The sequence below is a fragment of the Strigops habroptila genome, chromosome 3 (genome assembly GCF_004027225.2).
Source record: "Strigops habroptila isolate Jane chromosome 3, bStrHab1.2.pri, whole genome shotgun sequence".
Taxonomy (NCBI): domain Eukaryota; kingdom Metazoa; phylum Chordata; class Aves; order Psittaciformes; family Psittacidae; genus Strigops; species Strigops habroptila.
Genome location: NC_044279.2, coordinates 32821151 through 32843476, shown reverse-complemented (window position 1 = coordinate 32843476; position 22326 = coordinate 32821151). Strand labels below are relative to the sequence as shown.

General features: G+C 44.6%; 1 protein-coding gene across 3 annotated transcripts in view; it reads left to right on the top strand.

Moving 5' to 3' along the window:
• The first annotated feature begins 6831 nt into the window (after positions 1-6831).
• Positions 6832-22326, top strand: part of SLC38A1 (solute carrier family 38 member 1) — a 43089-nt gene continuing 27594 nt past the window's right edge. For all 3 annotated transcript variants that reach the window (XR_003990473.1, XR_003990472.1, XM_030478749.1), the window contains exons 1-2: positions 6832-7416; positions 15965-16175. Coding sequence is in view for 1 of the 3 variants with exons in the window: in XM_030478749.1 (XP_030334609.1) it covers positions 16057-16175 (119 nt within the window). In the remaining 2 variants the exon portion in view is untranslated. The remainder of the gene's footprint in view (positions 7417-15964; positions 16176-22326) is intronic.

The following is a 22326-nucleotide window of genomic DNA, read 5'->3' as shown; positions in this document are numbered from 1 at the left end:
AGAGGTCTTTTGCTTGTAGGATCCCCTCAAGGACATTAAAGGTAAGGGCAGATAGACTTGAACTAACTAGTCTTGTTCCACCATTCAATTGGAATCCTAAATAAATAATGTATTCTCTGATTTTTCCTCCAAGTTTTCAATCTGCAATGGGACTAATAATACCCCTTGTAGCAAAATACTAGGAGATTCTGAGGTGAAAAACACTGTGTAAGTTCAAAGTACTCATAGAGTCAATAATTCTATAATATGATAGACTCCTTACTTCGATCAAGTGCACGTTAAAAAAAAATTATGTTCTCTAAAGATAATTTCCCAGAGACTATCCTTGAAATCAGAGGATTCAGATATAGAGTACTTAACTAGACTGCAGGAATGCATGCCATTTCTAGTCCTGTAATTAGGCAACAGAGCAGATCTAATCTCTTCATTACTGTAACGACAGCTGCTATATGAAGCCCAAAACCATAGAGAGAAATAGGTTACCACACTGGTACTTCAGAATATTTTTAAGCATGACTGCTGGTAGAGATGTATACTTTGACATTTTTGTCTGCTATTTAGCTTTTTCCCTTATTTGCAGCTTGAGCTCAATAACATGTCAGGGAGGTGTGACTGGCGTTGGCCAGATCTGTGCTGGGGGGGAAGCAGCCGCACCAGCAGTGCTGGAGACTTCCCTGTCTCAAGCAGATTGGGAAGCTTTGCTATATTTATAACATGAGGTTCCAGTTAGCTTAATTTTATCAGTTGAATGGTTTTTCTACAGAACTTGACTCCTCCATAAACACATTATTAAATGCATGCACATTTAATAACCATGGAACATGCAGGCACAGAGCATTGCTTTGGCCTACAGCACTGTCACAGTCTCTAGGGAAGGACTTCCGCAGAACACACAATACCCAAAGCCTTGTCAATTATGGATTAAATTTTGCTTTTGCTGATTTCATTTAGGTTTAATGAAAACAGAATTTGTTTGCATTTTAAAGAATGGCAAAAGCTAATGTAAATACCAGAGCAACAATGGGATGGGTACCGGGCCCCACATGAGGCACCTGCCCAGCCTTACAGATCTGTTAACTACCTCAGCTTTTAAATAAGCTTATTATATCTGCTGTATTTCAGCCATGCTTCTCAATGTGCCCTTGGGCATGTCAATAGCTCTACTTTGGTTTATTCTGTCAAAAAATATTAGCCATCAAGATGTTCTTAAAGGACTTTATTTTAACCCAGTCCTCTGGCTCTTGAGTATGAACTTCTTGTGTGTAAAGCTAATCTTTACAGGTTGGTTGTTTCCTGTGGTGATTTAGAGAGTTCATTTTTACCACCATCCTGAAAAGCTTATGCCAACTTATTAGATGGGAAATGTCAAAAATAAGGATTCACTCATTTTTTAGAATTCACTCATTTCTTGATGTTTCATGATTCCACAACTTCTCCAGGATACATTATTGATGGATTACAATAAGGTCAGTAGGCGTAACCTGCATGCTTACAGGTTAGGATCTAATTTCATATACAGTCAGGTAAATGAGCATACTGATTTTTAGAGATACTGAGTTCCCTCAATTCCCACGGATTTAAGCAGCAGTGAGAGATGCTCATCTCGACTTTGAATGCTTCTAATTAATGATATGGATTTAGATACATAATATTTGGCACCCAAACTGTGAATTAAACTTTCATATTATTTTCTTTTATATATGTACCTTTCAATCTATCTTTTCTAACAGAAGAGAATTCAATTACTGGGCTCTGCACTAGCAGGCCAGTCCAGGATTAAATAAATTATCTTCAGTATAATTCAATTCACAAAAGTTATCAATTATTTCATGTTCCTAGATACTTCCCGTCTTCCATAGCTATATCTTGTGCTGGGACTACGAGTTGCGAGTTGCGAGTTGCAAGTTGCAAGAACAATTTCTGGCAACCCGATGTAACAGGTACTATCCTTCAAAACACTGAGCAAGCCTTTAAAGTTACTCTATACAAATGGAATGGCAAAAAATATCCTTTTCTGGGGAGAAGGAGAGAAGATCTTTTTGTGTTGTAACACAACTCTGCGCCATGGTTACGACAAAGTCTGAATTTACTCATTTCAGAAAGATTAAAGTTTTATGATCTACTCAGACCATATAAATTGAACTAGAACACTATAAACTGATGGTAAGAGCAACACCTTAAAAGCAATTAAACAAAAGAGCACTTTGTTACACATACTTCTAAAGTGTGTTTAAATGAAGCTTTTACAATCACTACAGGCATCTATCATACTTGCGAATCATCTTGGTTTAGTCACTGCTATTTCCTTAGCCTCATGCAAGAAGTTTGAAACCTTTGTATTCCAGTAAAACGGTTGTTCTGGCTGAAGAAAAGAGTAGATGATCAGAAGGTAAGGAGAAAGGGCACAGCCACCTAGTTCATTGCATGAATTCCTGAATCTAAAGAGGAAGAGCAGAGGAGAACTCCTCCTATTAAACCAGGATTAGTCATCGTAGTTGTGCACCACACTTTGGCCAGGAAACTAACAAATGATAACATCTCATGATCACAGAGTCACAGACATCCATGCAGGATTTCGCAGCCCTCGAAAACTGATTGTCTCAACACGCAGAGTTGGAGGCGTCCAAACACATGTTTAAACACAGTTACTGCTATCAGTGTTCACGAAATCTGTGACAAGTGTGGGCAGTTCTATTCAGAGTATTGTGCAAGACCAGTCATGTACAGATCATACATTATGCATCGTAGTCAGTGATGTTTCTCCTTCCTCAGCTGCTAGGCAAAATATCCTCAGCTAGTGTCACAGAATGAATGTCAGGACTCTGCTAGCACCAGCAGGCTTTTAACATGGCAGTAGATTTCCAATAAACCTTTATTATCGTCTAATAGAAAATGCTGGCATGGCAGACTAGAGAAACCATAGATACTTGTTGAAATTTTTACTTTATTTCCAAAAAGAAAGTTGCACTGGGCAATGCAATATCTCGCTGCACCCTGGAAGAATCCATCCACCTCAGTGGGGCCCATGGTATGTTTGGGTTTGAACTACCCTCAGCTCAAGTAGGCACCAGCACTATGCTCCTGCTGGCAGCACATCTGCAACACTTCTTGAGCCCCCAGTCTCTGAGGAGCCTTGGTGGGAAGAGAATCTCACTACTTCCTAAAAAAGGACCGGTACTGCCCCCTCCTGTGAGCAGCCCCGTAGGTTAGGCACTGTCTTATCCAACCTAAGCTCGCGGGCCTGATGCAGCAAAGGGACACAAAGTCTTCTTTCCAAAAAACAAAACCAGAGAAAAAAACAGCCCCAAAGTCTATGTGCATTTGTCCGGGCACTGTAGTTCAACTAGGACAAGATTTAGATGTAGTACTGAGGTGCAAAAATAGCCATTGCCTACACCCTGTGCTTTCTCATCACTCTTGGCCGTTCTTGAAGGGCTGTCAGAGACTTCAAACATGTTCAAGGTCACTTTCTGGCAGCAAGAATCTTCTCTGCAAAACACAGGATTTTTCTCCTTCAACTGGCTTTCTGCTCCTGCTCTCTTTTATTCTCCTCTTTTCACACAAGCACTAACACGTAAGTTCAAACATGCCAGTGATGGATATACTAAAATAGAGGTGAAGAGAACTCTGCGAGCACCTCCAGCTCCTCCCGGCAGGCTTGTCACGTCAGCCATGAATCCCCCCACCGCAGGCACAGCTACCTCTGACTGCAGAGACTGCTTTCCCCTGGGTTGTAGCCACATATTTGCCCAAAGCTAAAATATTTGAGCATGTAATCATCCAAATTTAATGACCCTCTGTAATCAGCTTCGTGCCAGGTGCAAGAATTATGCTTGGGATCTCTTATAGGCTTCACCAAGATTTGGAAGCAAAAGATAACAGCCAAGCCAACCAAGCCCCACTTCTAATAAAATGACCCCCAAATCAAACAGCATTCAGAAACTCAGAAACTGTGCATGCAGGCACTTGCCAAATGCTCACACATGTGATAATTTAGTCAAACAAAGAAGTATTTGGTGTCTTTTGATTGAAGTTCACTTTTATTATGTAGGTACATTTTTTTGTTGCATACCCTGTTTCCATCAGACAGTTTAAGTTAGTCAATAAACGTAACATTTTGAAGGGCAGTTGAGAAAGGAATTTTACAGATGCTGGAAGAACATTGCACTTCAGAGTGTAGTTCTGAAAATGAACGTGGCTGTGGATACATTTTAGGCAGCTGGAATATAATCTAAAGAACATTTGGAAGTTGCAAGTCTGAACAAAAGAAGGATGGGAATGGTGTTACCACAGACAGAGAAAGCACAGGGCTGTTTCAGAGGAAAGAGTAGAGGATCCATTTTGACTAGATAAAAGTGCATTCAAAGGCATCCAAGAAGAGAACTTGCCAGTTCTAGACAGACATGAGGAAGAAAAATGAGGGACCTGAAATGTAAAAGCAAATTCCTGACTCTTTGGTGTATCTGAAACCAGATATAGGAATGAGACTGTAAGAGAAAAGGATAAAGAGAAAGGCCTAGGAGGAGTAAATAAGGTAAACTTACAAGAAATCATAAAAACTAGAAGATGATGGCCACAAGCATCAAGGTTTCACAGCGTATCACGGCAAACAGAACCAACAGTGCTAAAAACTCAGAAAGATATTGAGAGGGAGAATGTAGAAAACTGAAACATTAAAAGTGCAAACTCAAACATTTCTGAGAAGTGCTATCGTTTTTGTGGAGCTGTGTTAACATATACCAAAAAGATTTTTTTTTTTTTTTTCAAAAATTCCATAAAAATAATTACCCTGGTTTTAAGAATGTGCATGACAAGGTCAGAATCAAATTATCTGTAAGGTAGGAAAGGCCTGTCTTTGCACAGGTAAAATGAATGGCGGTGACAGAATGTGTCAAATCGATGACCTGACAGTCAGCCTGACACGTTTTGTTTTAAAGAGACAAAATAGAGTTTCTTCTTATTCCCTACAACAATATCATCTGACCACATGCACCACATAACACACTTCTTTATTTAGTAATTTGAGGGAAGGTGGATCGTCAGTTTAAGAGAAATGATGGAATCACAGAATGGTTTGGGTTGGAAAGGACCTTAAGATCATCTAGTTCCAACCCCCCTGCCATGGGCAGGGACATCTCACACTAGACCATGTCACCTAAGGCTCTGTCTAACCTTGCCTTGAACACTGTCGGGGATGGAGCATTTACGACTTCTTTGGGCAAACTGTTCCAGTGCCTCACCACCCTCACAGTAAAGAACTTCTTCCTTATATTCAACCTGAACTTGCCCTGTTAAAGTTTAAACCCATTACCCCTTGTCCTATCGCTACAGTCTCTGGTGAAGAGTCCCTCTCCAGCATCCTTGTAAGCCCCCTTCAGATACTGGAAGGCTGCTATGAGGTCACCACGCAGCCTTCTCTTCTCCAGGCTGAAGAGCCCCAACTCTCTCAGCCTGTCTTCATACGGGAGGTGCTCCAGCCCCCTGATCATCCTCGTGGCCTCCTCTGGACTTGCTCCAACAGCTCCATGTCCTTTTTATGTTGAGGACACCAGAACTGCACACAATGCTCCAAGTGAGGTCTCACGAGAGCAGAGTAGAGGGGCAGGATCAGCTCCTTCGACCTGCTGGTCACGCTTCTTTTGATGCAGCCCAGGATACGGTTGGCTTTCTGGGCTGCGAGCGCACACTGCTGGCTCACGTTCAGTTTCTCATCAACCAACACCCCCTGGGTTTGCCCTGACCCAGGTGTACGACCTTGCACTTCACTTTGTTGAACTTCATGAGGTTGGCATTGGCCCACCTCTCAAGCGTATCAAGGTCCCTCTGGATGGCATCCCTTCTCTCCAGCGTATCAACCAAACCACACAGCTTGGTGTCATCAGCAAACTCACTGATGGCGCACTCCCTCCCACAAATAAGTCTAACCGAGTAAAAATGAATTGCAAATACTTCCTTTTCTGCTTTGGGGCATGGTGCCTTGCACATGGGGCTGGATGGGGAGTCAAGCTCCCGACTTGGAATCCAACCCCACATCCTGTGTGCATCTGAAATGTCTGTGGGGCTGCACATGGTGCTAGCATGAGGCCCAGCGAGGTTTATTCACAGGAGGAAGTGTTGAAAGAGCAGCCCTTGGCTTAATGACCTTGGGCAGTTAGCTTTTCCCATGGCTTCACTCTCGTTACTGGGATGATATGGCTCTCATCCTAGCAGGGTGTGAGGATGTAATTAAATTACTGTTTGCACAGTGCTTCACATGAAGAGAACTACCCCAGTGAAAAGGAACAGGCGGTACAAGCACCAAAACAGGAATCTTGTGCATGCAAAGATGGTAATTTGAAAACCACAGTTCTTCATGTGTGTCATCTGCCTTTTTGGCCTGACATTTAGGAGACCCAGTAGGGAAACTCCCACAGCAAACACCTCAAGAAGCTGGTGGCAGGGCTACCATGAGAGCTTCTCAGCAGCCGTTCCCCCTCAGTGGACAGCCAGGCAAACTGCCCCCAGGCCTGCACACTCCAGCATTCTCACTCTTGTGTTATCCCATGCTAGTTGTGCATTGCATGGGGTGGAACCAGGGACTGCGGTCTCCAGTTGTCGGCTGCAATGCCATCTTGCTCCAGGTTTGTTCTTCAAAAGTTGGGGTCTTTCCCAAGCCAAAAAGCTCATACAATGCTTTCTAGAGATCAGCATGGAAATAACAAGCTGCAGCAAACCACCTGCGCGTCAAACCCCCCTTTGTAGCTGAAACGCCTGTCTTGCCCCAGTTGGAAACGCTGTGACCTCCCGCACAAATGGCAGCATTTTCAGCATATACATTCTGAATGACGAAACAGGAAATTGGGTAACATGATGATGCCAGACCGTCCGTGGCCATTTCTGGGAAAACGTCACCAAAATGCGGCCCGTCTGCCAGGACGGGTTGTCCCGTGGGCAAGCCGTGGCATAGAGACAGAAAAATGGTGGGTTTGTTGTAAAACGAGTAAACCCCCGTTTGCGATAAAAGGTGCTGAACCCGCACACGGCCGGGCAGCGGCGGGAGCCGGGGGTCTCCTGCCCGGGCCACGTCCGACCGGGCGGCCGTGGGGAGGCGGCTCCGTGAAGCACCGCGCCCCGGGGGGCACCGGGCGGCCCCGGCCCCAGGCACGGCGGCGCGCCCCGCATGCTCCCGCCTGCCCGCCCGCCCACCTCCACATGCACACACCCGCGGCGGGAGGAGGAGGCGCATCCTCCTCGCTGTCTCCGTTTCGCCAGTTTAATTCCCCCTCGTCCTCGCTCCTTTTTTCTTAATTTTTATATATATTTTTTTTTTAATTTCACTTTATTCTTTTCACTGTAATTATTTGCCGGGGCGCTCCGGCCGGCTCCCGCCGAGAGGGTGGATTATTCCTCGGGGGACCCCCGCGGCTCCAGAGGAAGGTAAGAAGCAGCTGATGCAATCGGAGGGGGGGAACGGGGCCGCGGCTCCCCGCGCAGCCTTTGTCTACGCGCCGCGGCCGCGCAGCGCCGGCCGAGCCCGCCGGAGCCGTGCTTTGTCTATGCCGTGTGCGCAGTGTCGTGTGTCCGCCACCCCCCTAAAACGTGCATCCGAGCCCCGGGGCACTGCCTGTTTCAACCCTAAAAATGCGCGCAGCGGGACGGGGAGGGGACGGGACCGGACGGGACGGGGAGCGCAGAGGCATCGCTGCGGTGGGGCGGGAGCGGGCGGCGGGACGGCGCCGGCCATGCGGCATCTCCCCGCGGCGGATGATGGGGGGGGGCCGCCGGGATGCTGGCGTACCCAGCCGCTGCGGCGGGCCTCTGGAAACGCAAGGGCAAAGCCCAAGGCACGGCACCCGGCAGCTGCGGGCTTTCGGGGGCAGCGCCAAGATAAAACAATAATAATAAACGAGTTTTCCCGGGGCAAGCGCCGGGCCGCGTGTGCCGCAGCCCCTGCGAGATGCGCGGCCGCGGGCGCAGCCCTGGCTCGCTGGGAAACGATCCTGCCTCCCGCTGCAATCCTGCGCTGCCATAGGGGCAGGGAAAGTTGTACGGTATTCAGAAAATGCAGGCTGGGCCCACGGCGCGCAGGCGTGTGTGTCTGTCTGTCTCCTATGTCTGTGTGTGTGCGTTTGCCCGTAAATGCATAGTAGCAGCTGAGCCGCTCGGTTTTGGTGAGCCGAAGGCGAGAACAACAAGGCGCAGGTTCGGGTGCTTGGGGAGGCATTCGCTCACGTGTGCATGCGTCCAGCTTGCTCCTCACGCCTAGGGCTTGTCCCGCTGTTTTGCAGAGTTCGTAGTACAACCTGTAGCAAGGATGTACGTCCTTGTGAGAGAGGAGGCGAGGACGTGTGTAAACCCGTGCTTTGTTTACATGACATCGGGAGGGCTCAAATAAACCCCATGTTTGGCAGCTGGTTTTATGGAAGGCGAAGCTATGGTCTGCGTGTGCCTCCAGCCACATATCCTTCAGCTATTCACGGACTGCTGTGGGGCATTTCTGCTAACTTCTACTCCAAATGGTAGTAACCTGTGCTGTGTGGTGCTTCATTCACTGTTAGGTTTGTTTGGGTTTTACATGTGCTTGAAAGGCAAAATAACACGGGGCAGCCGTTGTTCTAAAGGTAAAGTATTAGAAAAAGATCCCTGTTGATTGATAAAATACATTCTGGAAGGGAAAAAAAAAAAAGGCATTCTGAGTCTTAGTGTCTTAAATCAGAAGTAAAAACAGCTACAGGAGGGAGAAAGAAAGCATCCTTCCATCTAACTTTTACTTCACTTGCCACCAAAACACCTACTTGTTTAAAAAGCCTCTAAAAGGAAATTCCATCTGTTGCTGAAGGATGCAGAGTATCAATAACTGCCCTTTCCAGGGTAGGAGCCCCACTGAAATTGCACTGAAATCCACTGGCAAAACCTGTCTGAAATCTAGGAATTGCCATACTACTGGTGAGCAGAGGCCTTCTGCTGTGGCTCGGTGGAAATTCACTGACTAAAATGGGATCTGCTTCACTGTCGTACAGAATGACTCCTATTTGACTTTGCCTTTTTGGAAGGTTTTTTTTCTCTTTGAGAGGCACCATAGGGAGAGCACTTCACTGAAGCACACTGCAGCATACTCTGCCTTGTCACTTGAGACTCTTTGTGCTGTGCTTGGACCAGTGGGGCTCTCTGGCCCAGGTGAGGACAGGAGACGTGTTGGCAATGAGCACCATGCTCCACATACCCCTATGCAGAGGATTATCCTCGGAGTTGTTCGAGGCTTTCCGCAGGCTGCCGTAGAACATGGAGGATCAATTGTCCTTCGTGTCCAAATCCTGCTTTTTACAGGGGTTTTAAGGGATGGAAGGGGAGGCAGGGCTCTCTCAGCTGCTCTGCTTGCGGGATGCTCACGCTGGGTCTCTGTCGGACATCTCGTTGGGGTTTTCTGGATTTGGGGTTTGTTCTTTACCAGGGGAAGAGTGGTGAATGAGCAGAAATGGGACTCCTTCCTCCTATGCTTTCCTCTGTCTTCTTCTCAGCTTGCCCATTCCTGTAGAAACATGCTTAGCACATAGTCTGACAATAACCACTGCTTTAAAAGTTTGGATTGTGAAGGCGAAAGAGGTGTGGGAATATTTAAATATTCCAAGCCAAAATTCAGTTTCCTTTCAGGTAGGTGTTTATTGCTGTGGCCAGTCCAAGAAGTTTGAGCAGCCACTCTTGGGAAAAAGGGCAGCTTTTCCATGTTGAAAGTGTTTCAGGGCCCTTTTGCAGTTAACTCTGATAATATTTGTGTAAGCTTATCAAGTAAATATCACTTTGAGTCTTTTACAGTCAGGAAAACTGAAGCAAAGATATTACTTGTAAACTGGGGCAGAAGGAAAAGTGAGTTACATATGAACTTATGCAAAGGGTTCTTCCTCCTGTAGTGTAAAATTTGTTTTAAATAAGGGTTTCAAAGCTGCTATTTAGCCCTTACACATCTGGACAGTCTGTTTCATTGCTGTAACCCATAAGCACCACTCATATGGCACTTCCACTTTTTGTGGAAGACAAGAGTTTGTTCATTGTGGCTCTGCGTTACGGGCTCTCTTCAGCAAAACCAAGACTGTTGAGAGGATTTCACAGAGAAATATAATTAGGAAAAAATGTGACTATATTCCTCTGCCAAATGCCTTCCCTAAATTGACTGGGAAGGGCTCAAAACAAAAATGTACTTAAAACCATTTTCCTTTATGGCTCATCTTTAAGTGTTTTGCCTAAAGTAATGAATCACTGGGTGAATCAGGCTGGGATTTTATGATTTCTTATTTGCCTGCCTTTGATCAGCTGAGTAGCCTGTCGAGACTTAATTTGGGACTGTCTTCCCTTTCTTTATGGCAGCATGGAAGGGCAGCGTGGATGGAGAGCGATGGGGCAGAGCATTTTCCTTGTTGCAGCGCAAGGTCACGCAGTACCTGGAGAAAGGTTGAGAATTTGTGCTCATGGCTCCTTTTTTGCAGCATCGTTTTCTGAGCTTCCTTCTCAAGTCTTCTTCGCTTGGTTGTTTCCTCCCCTCCCCCTTGCTTATCTCTTAACTGTTTCCATCCCATGGGGGCTGTGTGTGAGGAGCCTGGAAATGAACGGCGATGGCTTGCAGCCACCAAGCAAACAGCTACAGCAGCTGGAAGGCCCATGTTGCCGGTGGGCAGAATGGGCGCATGCCAGCACCTAGGTGGTTCCCCATGACCCCCTGGAGCCCACCAGTGGCCGTGAGGCCAGGGTGAACCCGCTTCCTTCCACTGCTCAGTTGGCTGCAGCCTGCTGCAGAGGGACAGTACCGAGGAGCTGGAGGCAATGACATTTCAAACACTGCAGATGTTTGCTCAGGGGATGTGAGTCAGTCTTTGATTTCCAAGCTCTTTGTTATCTCCGTGGCTCTTCTCTAATCTCTCCATTTTGTCCTTCCTGTAGATGAGGAGTAAATCGGGAGCTTTACGTTCCACATGTCAGGTGTCACTAATGCTGAACAAAAAGGAGGTAGTTGCTTCCCCGCCTCCAACATGATACTGTTACGTATAAAGCCTATTATTGCTTTTTATAGTCCATACACAGAGCTTCAGGTTCAATGTTTCGTTATTTATATCCATGGTCTCTTACTGGTCATATCGCTCTTCTTTGGAAGAACTTTCTAAAGTATGGGCAAAGAAGGACATACCACATTTCAGGCTTTGCAGGAATAAAATCAGCTTGTGTGAAACTGAAGTGCTGGATTCCGATGACTCGTAACAGACCAAGAGGAATTCTTGGCAAAACTCCCTTGGAGATGAAAGTTGAGTCATATTTCAACTTTTAAGCAAATTATCTTGAATTCCATAGTTAAAATTGCATAGTGTGTCTTGGATATTTGCCATCCCCAAGACCGTTTGACTGCGGGAAGCACACAGTGAATGAAATGCCTGGTGAGTGTGCAAGGGCACATGACAAAAACCATACTCAGGGATGGGTGAGATGGTGTCCAACCCAATCACTTATCCAAATGCCTCTCACATACTGGGTCAGCTTTTGGGCAGCCATGTGTCTTGATATGGCACTTTTTTAATGATGTCATTTACAGGATATGAAAAAAAACCTGCCTGTGAATTAAGCCATCACCATTATCACCAGGAGTGATGATGTTACTATTAAAAACACAACTTCTAGCAAAGTGTTTTCTAAGATTACACCTCTTCTGGGTACTTCCCAGAAAGGATTCGTGCTTGAGCCAGCAGAAAAAATGAAGTTAGATTGTCTGTATTGTCATATTTTCTCGAATACAAACTTTTTGAACCCGTTACTGCTGGTGTAAAATTCTAACAGTCTAGAAAACTGGAGTTGCAGAGATTTATTGGTTTTTTGTTGATGTTTCAGTCAGCAACAGAGAAAATTACCCCAGTTCTTGGAATGTGTTTTAATGGCTTGTGAAGGTCTCGGCGTCCTTGAGAAAAATAAACTCATTTTATCTTCTTGTGTCATCTCACAGTCCTCCTTCTGAAGTCTGTGACCAGTTGTGATCTTTCCCATATTCCAGAAGGAGCACACAATGAATAAATTATCCATAATGGGTTTTACAAGACATGTCATGGGATGTTTAAAGCCAAGCTCCTAGGCCAGAGCAGTGGTTTTTTTACTAAACAGAGGGGCTGGATCAGCTACCAAACACAGACCTTTGAGGTTCCTTTAGAAGGATCACTAGCACTTTCCTGGTTTTCTCTCAGGGTGATCCCTGCTTCAAGAAGGAGTGTTTGCCCATCCAAGTAGAAATGTTTGAAATAAGAGCAAAATTCTCATTTCTTCTTGCTCATTTACTGTTTATGTGCCTGGAGGGAAAGGTTTGATGGCAGGTCTCTGGAAGTTTTCTTTTTGGGAGGTTTAAGGCTGGGCAGAGTAGTAGGCACAGTGACTGGGAGTGATTGGGACTGCTACAGTCACTCTTCAGATGATTATTTACTTCCTTTCAATGTGAATTAGGAATAAAGCTCAGTCTGGGAACTTTTGCCAACATAGCATTTTTATTTTCATTTATTTCATGACATTTCTTGAATGAAGAGGCCTTAAAAGCACAAGTATTACCTTGCTGCTTCCAACATAGCTCAGCGTCAACATGTGATGAATTTTTATTAGTTGAAGCAATTTTTTTTTTCTTTCCCACAGCATTAGCAACACCTGCACTTGAGGTGATGACTTGCTTAACTTGGATATCCCAGTGTGGAATCTCCTTTTTGGGAGCAAGGCCAGGACGGATTGCCCTCTGGCAGCACCAGGCTCCTCTGTAAAGGCCAGATGATGAGCTTGGAATGGATACTTGACTTGTAGGGAATCAAGCTGGTTGACATGAACCTTACCCTTTGGAACCGTAGATTTTATGTAGACACTGAGATTTGTCACATCTGTAAACTTGAAATTTAAAATAGGTGATTTGGGATGAAATTCATGTGACCACCTGTACTCCATTGACTGTGGAGGAGGCCTAGAGTGAATGGCAGTGACAAAGGGTTTGCGCTCTGTGTATCTGAGGTAAAGTTAGCTTTAAAAAAAAAAAAAAAAGATTTGCATAGTGTTTTTTTCCAGGTATCATACTTCTATCACACTTTACCTCTGAATCTGCAAGCGCTTCACAAACTGAGTGTTATTGTTGCTATTGTCATCTTAATTTTACAGGTAGAGGTGCTAAGGACAAGTTGGTTATCTTTTGCCAAAGATTTGTGATGAGTTCATGCCGTGGCAGTGAAAGTTTCAGTCCCAAGCCCCACCACTCTTCACCCTCCTGACGTTTTGGCACTGAGATCAGCTTTTCTTATGCTTGGAAGTGCAATGCATTATTTCACTCAACAATTTTTTGTTTCAGAGTTTTTGTTTGGTGTTTTTTTAGTAAATCACTTAACTTAGCAAGAACCTGAGGCAGATGGAAAGATGTGTTTGCTTCAGGAGGAACTTGTCTGCCTGAAACCCAGAATTTGCTGGAATGATTGCTGATGCTTCAGCTGGCACTGCTAGCACCAATCATAGACTGGTTTGGGTTGGAAGGGACCTTAAAGATCATGTAGTTCCAATCCCCTGCCAAGGGCAGGGACACCTTCCACTAGACCAGGCTGCTCAAAGCCCTGTCCAGCCTGGCCTTGGACACTGCCACAGATGAAGCAGCCAGAACTTCTCTGAGTAATGTCTTCCAGTGTTCCACCATCCTCACGGTAATGAATTTCTACCTAATATCTAATCTGAATCTGCCCTCCTCAAGCTTAAAGCCATTTGCCCTTGTCCTATCAGTGCTTCCCTTGTAAAAAGTCTTCATTCAGTTTTCTGTGGGATTGGAGTTTGGGTTAAAACAAAGAAAGGTGGTCACTTTTGCCCTGCAAAGATTCCTTGTGAACAAAGCAGTGAGCTGTTTTCCTGCCAGTCCGGCCTTGCAGCTTTTCAGCTACAGAGGGGCAGAATGGCGAAGCAGGATCTGCATGTCAGTGAGCTGTGAAGTCTGCTCTCCAGCATGCTGTTTACCTCACAGGAGGGCTAATTTCAGCACCTGCTTTTGAAACACTTAACGGGGAATTTATTAAGCACAGGCAATGTCAAGGCAGTTCTGAAAACACTCCTGGGAGACCAAAGGGAAAGCTTCTCTGCTTGGATCTTAGACAAACCTTTACTCGGATGTTTAAATGCCAGGGGATACAGATCTCGGTGCAGAGGTCATCAGGTCTATTAAGGAATTGTTTATTTTAGGAACTCATGGTCACAATAAGCTTCAAGATACAGTGGGCTTGGTCCTTGCCACCTCAGCAGTCGCCATCTCCTGTGGCTTTATCCTTTTATAAGAAGATCGTGCTTCTCTTCCAAAATAGGTAGACTGTTTTATCCCCACAATCTTTGGGAAGACGGTTCCAGAATGTCGCTACTAAATCCACACTCTGCTTGCCAGTCTGCTTTTATTTATCAGCAGCCTGAATCCTTTTTATTGTGTTGACATTTTAATACCTGAGCAGTCGCTCCCCTGGTATCTGTAGTGGAAATCTCTTCTGTAAAGGAGTTGAAAAGGTCCCAGCTCACATTTCCCCAGCACCATCCTCGCACCAGGCTGGACCAGCCTCTGTCTGCCACAGTAACCACGTGATTAGTTCCTCCTTCAGTAGAAAAGAGCAGGTCTTGCCCTACCGTAAGCCTCAAAGCTAGCTTTTAAACCTGAAATTTGGCCAGTTTGGGCTCTTGAGGAAATGTTAAGAGCATATGTAAACTTTAAAACTTCATTTCTGAGAAAGTGTTCAAGGGAAAAAACTGCTCATTTGCAAAGCCCTTTCCTATGAGGTGGACATGTGGTATAAACCAGAAGTATTGGGTCCTGTAAACTTAATTTGAAACAGGCAGGTAGCATAACTGAACAAGTGAACTACTTCCCTCTGCCTTGACATAGTGCCTGCAAGAGCAGGGGATGCTCCTGCTTCTCTGGTTGCATGTGAGCAGTCTGATGGGTTTGAGGTAGCCCTGAGAATTGAAAAATATCCCCAAATTAATCTGGCATCTGAGCACTCACCACGTACCCTAGGGTGGACAGTTGTTTGGCAGTATTGCAGGAAGTTCATTCACAACATGGGAACTGAGAGAGTTGTGGTGCAGGAGCTTGTTTGTGAATAACAGCCTGTTGCCTCAGCACCACGCTGGAGTTGTAGCTCAGCTGAGAGTGGTCAGACTCTGGAAAATATTGGTCTTTTAGCTGATTTGCATTGCTAATGAGGAAATACGTCACTGTAGCAGGCTTGCCTGATGTGCTTTTGGTGGTGTTCTTGGTGCTTTTATGAAACACGTCGATCAGAGGAGAGATCACCTGATCTCCAGATAATAACTGCTTGACACTAGATACGCATTACTCTTTATTCCTGTGATACATGAGCTTAGGGATTTGGTTTGGTTTGTTTCTGTCCTTGTTCAGAATAAGCTTAACCATAAACAAAGCGTCCTACGCATATCCTCTTTACCAAAACCCTTAGCATATTCAAATACCTGGAATACAAATATTAGTAGAACAGAGTACTGGGGCAACTGTCTCACTCTGTTCTATCCACTTAGCAACAGCATGGACACAATATATTTGATATTTTTAAGTAAGAATGGAGAACACACAGAAGACAAACACCAAATACTGAAATGGGACTTGGACAAGCAAATTATTTTTATTCCTTAATTTGTAGGTGGTTAATCTTTTTTTCCTGAGACAAATAGGACTGATTTACACACTAGTTTATAAATACAAGTACCCCTTTCAGCAGCTGGTTGTGGGACCATGTGGATTTGTAAGGTTAGTGAAGTAGATCTCGTTAAGGAGTATAAGGTTACTACTGTTCTGCAATGCATTTAGGTTATAACCTGAGGTCCTTCTAACAATAAAAATTGGTTGGTAAGGATGGTCCCTCTTGTCCAGATTTCACTGGTTTCTTCTGGTAACACTGCCTGCTGTTGGTGGTATACATCTTCTGGGTTTTTTTCCTTGTGTTTTGTTTAGGTTGCTGACACTGTGGCTGCAGTTTACACCAGATACCAACCAAACACTAATATTTGGAGAAACACTTGGATAGGTACAGTTCTTCACCCAGGATGCCTTTCAAAGCTGGATTAGAACTGACTGAATTGCAGAATATGACTGTCCCCGAAGATGATAACATCAGCAACGATTCAAATGATTTCACAGAGGTGGAAAATGGTCAGATAAATAGGTGAGTATTTTTCCATTGACACTGCCTGTGCTAAGAAACACACTGTTTAAAACACCATTCTAATATATATGTCTTGAATTATTCATTACCAAGTCATGCTCTGTTTGAAGATGTAATTTGAATTTCATATGTGACATCTGTTGGGCATAGGCTGCAACAGCAGATAAAGCAAACAGTGGCAATTTATTCATCGTTTTGAATCTTTCAAATTAGTCTAATAAAATGCACAAACATATAATGTAGCAAAAAGCCAACATTTTGAAATGTCTGCTCGCACACAGGAAAGGACTAATAATAATTAATACAATTAGACCAATGGCATAATCGGCGCAAATCTCTGTTGTTGACCTTTGATCTGCGATATGACAGTTTTGACCTGCCTGGCCACCTCCATGTATCCAAGCTCGTGGAGATTTACAGCTGGTGTGGTTGGCAGCACATGTAGTCCTGGTCCATGTTTGCAGTTTGGCAAGTTAAACTGGGCAGTGGCTGCCACTCCCTGAGGCAGGGATGGCAAGAAGATGGTAAAACAGAGACTTGCACCTAGCTCATGTCAAGTTTAAAAAATGCATCTGTTGGTCAATACCAGTGAAAATCATTAGGTTTGTTTAAATTATTGGGATGTTGGCTTTTCCTATAAGCTGTACAGTCATTCCCAACGAGCAGCCTGTTCCACCTATGAGTGGTTATTTAGGCCTTCCTACCAGCCTTCAGCAGGTGCTGAGCTGTCCTGTTTACAGCAAAAACCTGCTGGCAGACCCTGTTTGGGTTTTGCAAGCTGTAAAACAAGAAGATGTTTTTCAATCAAACTTCCTGTTCAAATATTGCAAACCAAGGTGGAGCTGGTGCCCGCACGGGGACCCAGCACTGGTGCTACTGGGAAGCCTCTGCTGGCACATCCCCCTGCTCCTTTACTGCTGGGCTGCCACTGCCTGGGTTTATGGTCTTTAAAAAACCGCTTCTTTCGCCCTTTCTTCCTTTTGGCAGCAGCTCTTCTGGAGAAACTCACTTTCTAGTGTAAGAACAAAGTTAAAAGCTGTTATTTCCCAGCTGAGGGTGGAGTCATGAGGCTCTCACCACCATGCGGGTGGACAGGCAGCTTGGCAGCAGGAATAAGCACCTGCTTATTCCATATGTCCATACCATGCACACAGCAAAACCAGTCGGCCATACCCTGGGGCTGAGTGGGGGTCCCTGGCTGGCGGCATGGGTGACGCCCCCAGCAGGAGGGTGCCAGCCTTTGTTCCCTATTGCCTGCCATGGGGAAGTACTGGGGCAGCCGCCAGCCGCGTGGTGTGGCGGTGGGACCGCAGCACAGCTGCACTGGTGAAGATTAGAGCTGGTCAGGAATTTTCTGATGCAACTGCTTTGATGGAAAGTGCCAAAGTGAAACGCGAACCGCTTCTGTTAAAGAAAAAAATACCCTTCAACTTTGCCAAAACAAAACAGTTCCAGTACGAACCTGCTCACTTCCCTGCTGGCTCACTTCATAAAGCGAGGAGCTCAGGGGCTGACAGTAGTGAATTTGCTCCCTGATGCCTGCCGAGGATTTATATCCTCAAGAGGAGTGGCTGCAGTGGGCTGGCTGCGCCTCACTTCCCCAGCGCGTTGGCTAGTGCCACCAGTAACTGTTACAGGGAAAACCCTGTTAACGCTTCATCTCTCAGTGAATGTTTATGGAGGATGGAGAGGGAGCGTGCTCTATGTGCCTGATCCTCTGCGGTCAACAATGCACTTTGTGGAGTTAGGGCGTAGTAAGCGTGGCAAGGGCTGGGTCAGGTCTGGACTGCCTACAAAGGGAAGAAGAAAAGTGGGGTGAGGAAAGGGTGTCAGAAACTCAGAGGGAGAATTTCTGATTACTGCTGTGGCTCTTAGGGCAGATGAACATATTCCGCAGTTTTCCATTCCTGTCTGGGTAACTTCTTTCCTCTGCAGAGCATCATTTGGTTGTAGGATGTAGCCCATTAAGGTTGCCCATTTTCCCTCTGCCAGAGCGCTTACTGGGCAGCTACTTACTCCTGCACCTCATGCATGAGTATTCTGCCCTGTACATCCCAGTGTGTTCATATTCCCCTCCATGTCTAAAATAAGAGTTTCAAGGCAGCTCACACTGATCACAGCTTCCAGCACAGCAGCACATTGGCACTGGAGCAGCCCCATCAGCATCCCCTGGGGCTGAGCCACCAATGGCAACTGCCCTGTGCAAGCACCTCCACACCAACATGGGTGATGAGCAGGCGGGCAGACCCTGCTCTGTACCCCATGCCAAAGGCATCCTGAAAGGATGTGGTTGTTACCTTTCCGTAACTACTTTGGCGAACACCTTATCTCCATGGAATAAGAGGTTAATGGGTGTACGGAAGAACACATTTTGGCATATGGTGCAAGGTCTCGTGAAACTTCAAAGTCCATCAAAATCCATGGGACTTTTTCTGTTGATTTCACGTGAGCTTTAGATTAGATCTGTAATTTTCAACTAACTTCTTGTTGTTGTTGTTTCAACCTGTTTGATTTTACACTCTGTATTTCATTTTAAACATTTTTTTTCTCCCAATGCATAATTTTTCAAGCTCAATATAGAGCAGAGTTTTTAACGATCTTTTGGAGAAGAAAATTCAGGGAGAGGCTGATTCCAGGTCTGATTGTAAACTCCAAATATTTCTTCATTTTGGAAAAGAATTCTCTATATTTGTTTGGATGTACATCCTTTTCTGGGCCTAAATATGCAGTTATATATGCAGTTCTGTGTAGGTAGGGGATGTTGTTTGGAAGGGGCTATATTGGGAGGGGTTTTTCTTTGTATGAAGATACTGAATTTCTTCTGAGGATGTCAATAAAGAGACTTGCAGCAAATTCAGGTATGGATTTGTTGACTTTTAACCATGTATCCTGGGTATAAAACTTTGCCATCTTTGCACATAACTGTAAACCAGCATTTAGATGACTTGCTCCTTATCTGTAACTATGCTGATGCTTTCAGAAAGTTGATGGCTGAATGCCTGTCTTGGTTTACAGCTACTAGTAAGTTATCAGCACTCCTTGTTCAGTTAACAAAGTTGTTAGACCAGATATGGTCCAAGTTTCATGGTGTAAATCAGACCAAGGCTGCTGCTGCATTTCTTGTTCCTGCCTGCCCTGGAAATCTTTGCCATTGCTCAGGTTAGCGCTCAGTTTAAGAAGCTGCCTAAGGGTAAAGTTCTGTCATCTTGGCAAAACTAGCTTTCCCTAACAAACGTTTAAGGCATTGTCAAATATCACTTTAATTTAATTATGTTTAAACGTATCTGAGATGGCTAAATGGTTTTTGGCTAACTCTGCTTTGCCAAAATGGTTAGCTTGGGGATATCCCCTTAATGGGATATTTCTCATTTAAGTCCTCTAATAAATTAATTTTGGAAACCATAGTTAAGCACGATCCTTTTAAAACCACTTTATCAATAAGACTAAGTTTCTACTTTGCACTAAATCAAGCCAGGAAAAGAACTAGATGAAGAAATTCTTTCCAAGCCAACCATGAGGCTTCCTGCATTGCAAGGATGAGCTAATTTTTTTTTGCCGGGGTGTTCTGTTAATGTCTCTGAGAAATTTTGTGTAAGAAGCTGTTCATACTCAGCTGTGGTGTGGGAAGCACAACAGGAAAGCACAAACATGTAAGAACAGGTTATATCTTACAATGATGAGTAAAGTGTGTGAAATGAAGACAACAAACAGCGCAAATGGATTTCATGCTTATCGGGGAGTCACAAGGCTTTGATGGCACAGACAGTCCTATTGCACATTTCCACAGCATCTGTCACCAGAGTGGCCTCTGGTCCTTGGGAAGGCCGGGAGAGGCTGGAGTGAACAGTCATTTCACTTCATTCATGTCGTATTTATAAAGATCAAATGTACAACATTCTGTGACAGTGAATAGCTTGTTTTCTAAGCACACCTATTAAGCAGAGCAGATGCATGTCACGGTTTAAGTAGAAAATCCAGTATTCCAACATATGTTACTTTTCATATGCTATAGGGGGGAAAAGACCCACCCTGAAATGAAAAAAATGTTTATAAAAAAGCAAAATCTTGGGGAAAATTGTTTCAGATGAATCCATTGGATTACCTTTGCCCTATTTTATTTAACTTCAGTAATACATTCCATTTATGGAAAACTTAATCTGTCATTTGCTGCATCTGTACCACCTACCAAGCATAGTCCCAAGGCAATCTTCTCGTCCAGACTTGCAGGTTAAGTTGCCTGCAATAGCAAATGCAGCACAGCCTCCAGACCAGGCAGACCCCACATCCTGCACCTCTGCATCACCGATGAGCTTTCCAGGCAGGCGTCCTGGGGCTGGGAAGCACCTCGTACAAAAGCTGGGTGCAGTGCTATGTACCTCATGATTTGGGAGCACAGTAGGCACATTCCTGTGTCTGACTTTGTCCTCCCATACACATCACACAACATAAATGGAGAAAAATGTGCAGTGTGACGTGGTAAACAGGGTGGATGGAGAGCCCAGTTTGGAATAGGAGATGGGATGCTGGACAACAAGCCCAGTCCATTTTAATGTAGGACTAACACAGAAGAAAGTACTTCGGGTCGATTTATCAAATCAAGCTAGTTTTCTTAAAATCCCATCCAGAAGGAAAAAAATGTGTTTGCTGGCCACAGAAGATACCAGCTCCACAGAAGCTGTTTACTCTGTCAAAAGTATTCTAATGGAAAGTCCCACGGTCAATTTGTATTCAGGCAGTATTACTCAAGTGTTGTCTTTTATCATGTGTTAACAATAATTTTCATCAAACTTTAATACCAGGTGGCAATAATAATAGTATTTACAAATCTGTTATTTCTGTAATTATTAAGGGGACACTGGCAGCAGAGGGATGAGGAGAAGGGGTGGGGGGTGCAGACTAGTTACTTCTATCTGAAGTCTGACAAAATCTAAAATGACACATGATCTTTGTAAATGACAGAAGAAGTAGTCCACAGATGTTCCCAGCAGCCCTTACAAATCCAAAAGAGACAAAACTCTTCTCTGTGCTCTTGCCTGTACAAATTGCCTGCAGGGTGTTTCGAGAGAGTCGGAATGTCTTTTTCAAACCTTTCACACTCTGCTGCCCGCATTCAAGAGATGGGCTTTAAACAGACATGAAATAAAAAAGCACATGCTCTGAATCAGGTTGAGATTTTATTCTGCGAGGATGAAATACCTACACAGCGAGCTTTGGAAAGTTAATTTAGGATCAGTCTGTGTTAGATAGAAGTGGTTGGTTTTCACTTCTTAAAACACTGGGGGAGGTTCAGCCATCTATTCCAACTATGTTAGGGCTGGTAAATGTGGCACAGTGTCTATATTTTGCAGCAAATCAGTTGCTGAATTTAGTGGTTTAAAAAATACAGGAGAAGCCTATAGTTGTTTTTTATTGATATTAAGGAAGTCAAAGCAGACCACTGGCTGGGAGTCAGAGTTGCAACCAACCCAGCAAAAATAGTCCATACATTTTGCCAGCTGTGCCTGAATTTAAGGGATAAACTCAAAATGCGTATGGAGTACACAAAATGGTGAAGACATAGAGCCCAGTGTGTCAGCTGTGGAAGCTAAGTCAGCAGCGTTACAACTGCATGATCTTGGCATGCACTTGAAAGCTGTGCTAGTATGCATCACTAGTAACTAGGTCACAACTGGGGTAGTAGGGAAGTTTGGTAGAGCTCTGTCTGAGTTTGCAGTTACATTACCAGCCTGAGTACTGCTGGATGTACTCAGTGATGCACAGTCTTGAGTCACAGTTTGAACTATGCACCCCTGGCCAGTAGATGTCCCCAGCTGAGGGAAAGGACCAGCAGTGCTGCTCTTTGTGTTCAGAGTATTGTTTGTCTGTTTTAATTTAAGAAGAGCCACCTCAATTCACCTACAGCAAGAAAGGTCTCTGACACTTGGTTTGTTATGTATGTAACATGTACAATGGCTGACGCATTAGCCAGTGCAGTCTAAAACCATCTGTGGATTAACAAAGATGCCAGGGACTTAATTGTACATAAACATTCAAAAGATGAAAAGCTGAAAGAATGCTTTATACAAACTAAAATGTTTGCTGAAGAAAAGATCTGTGAGAAAATAACAGCTCATCCAAACCAGTATTGTCATAAATCCCAAAGATACCGACA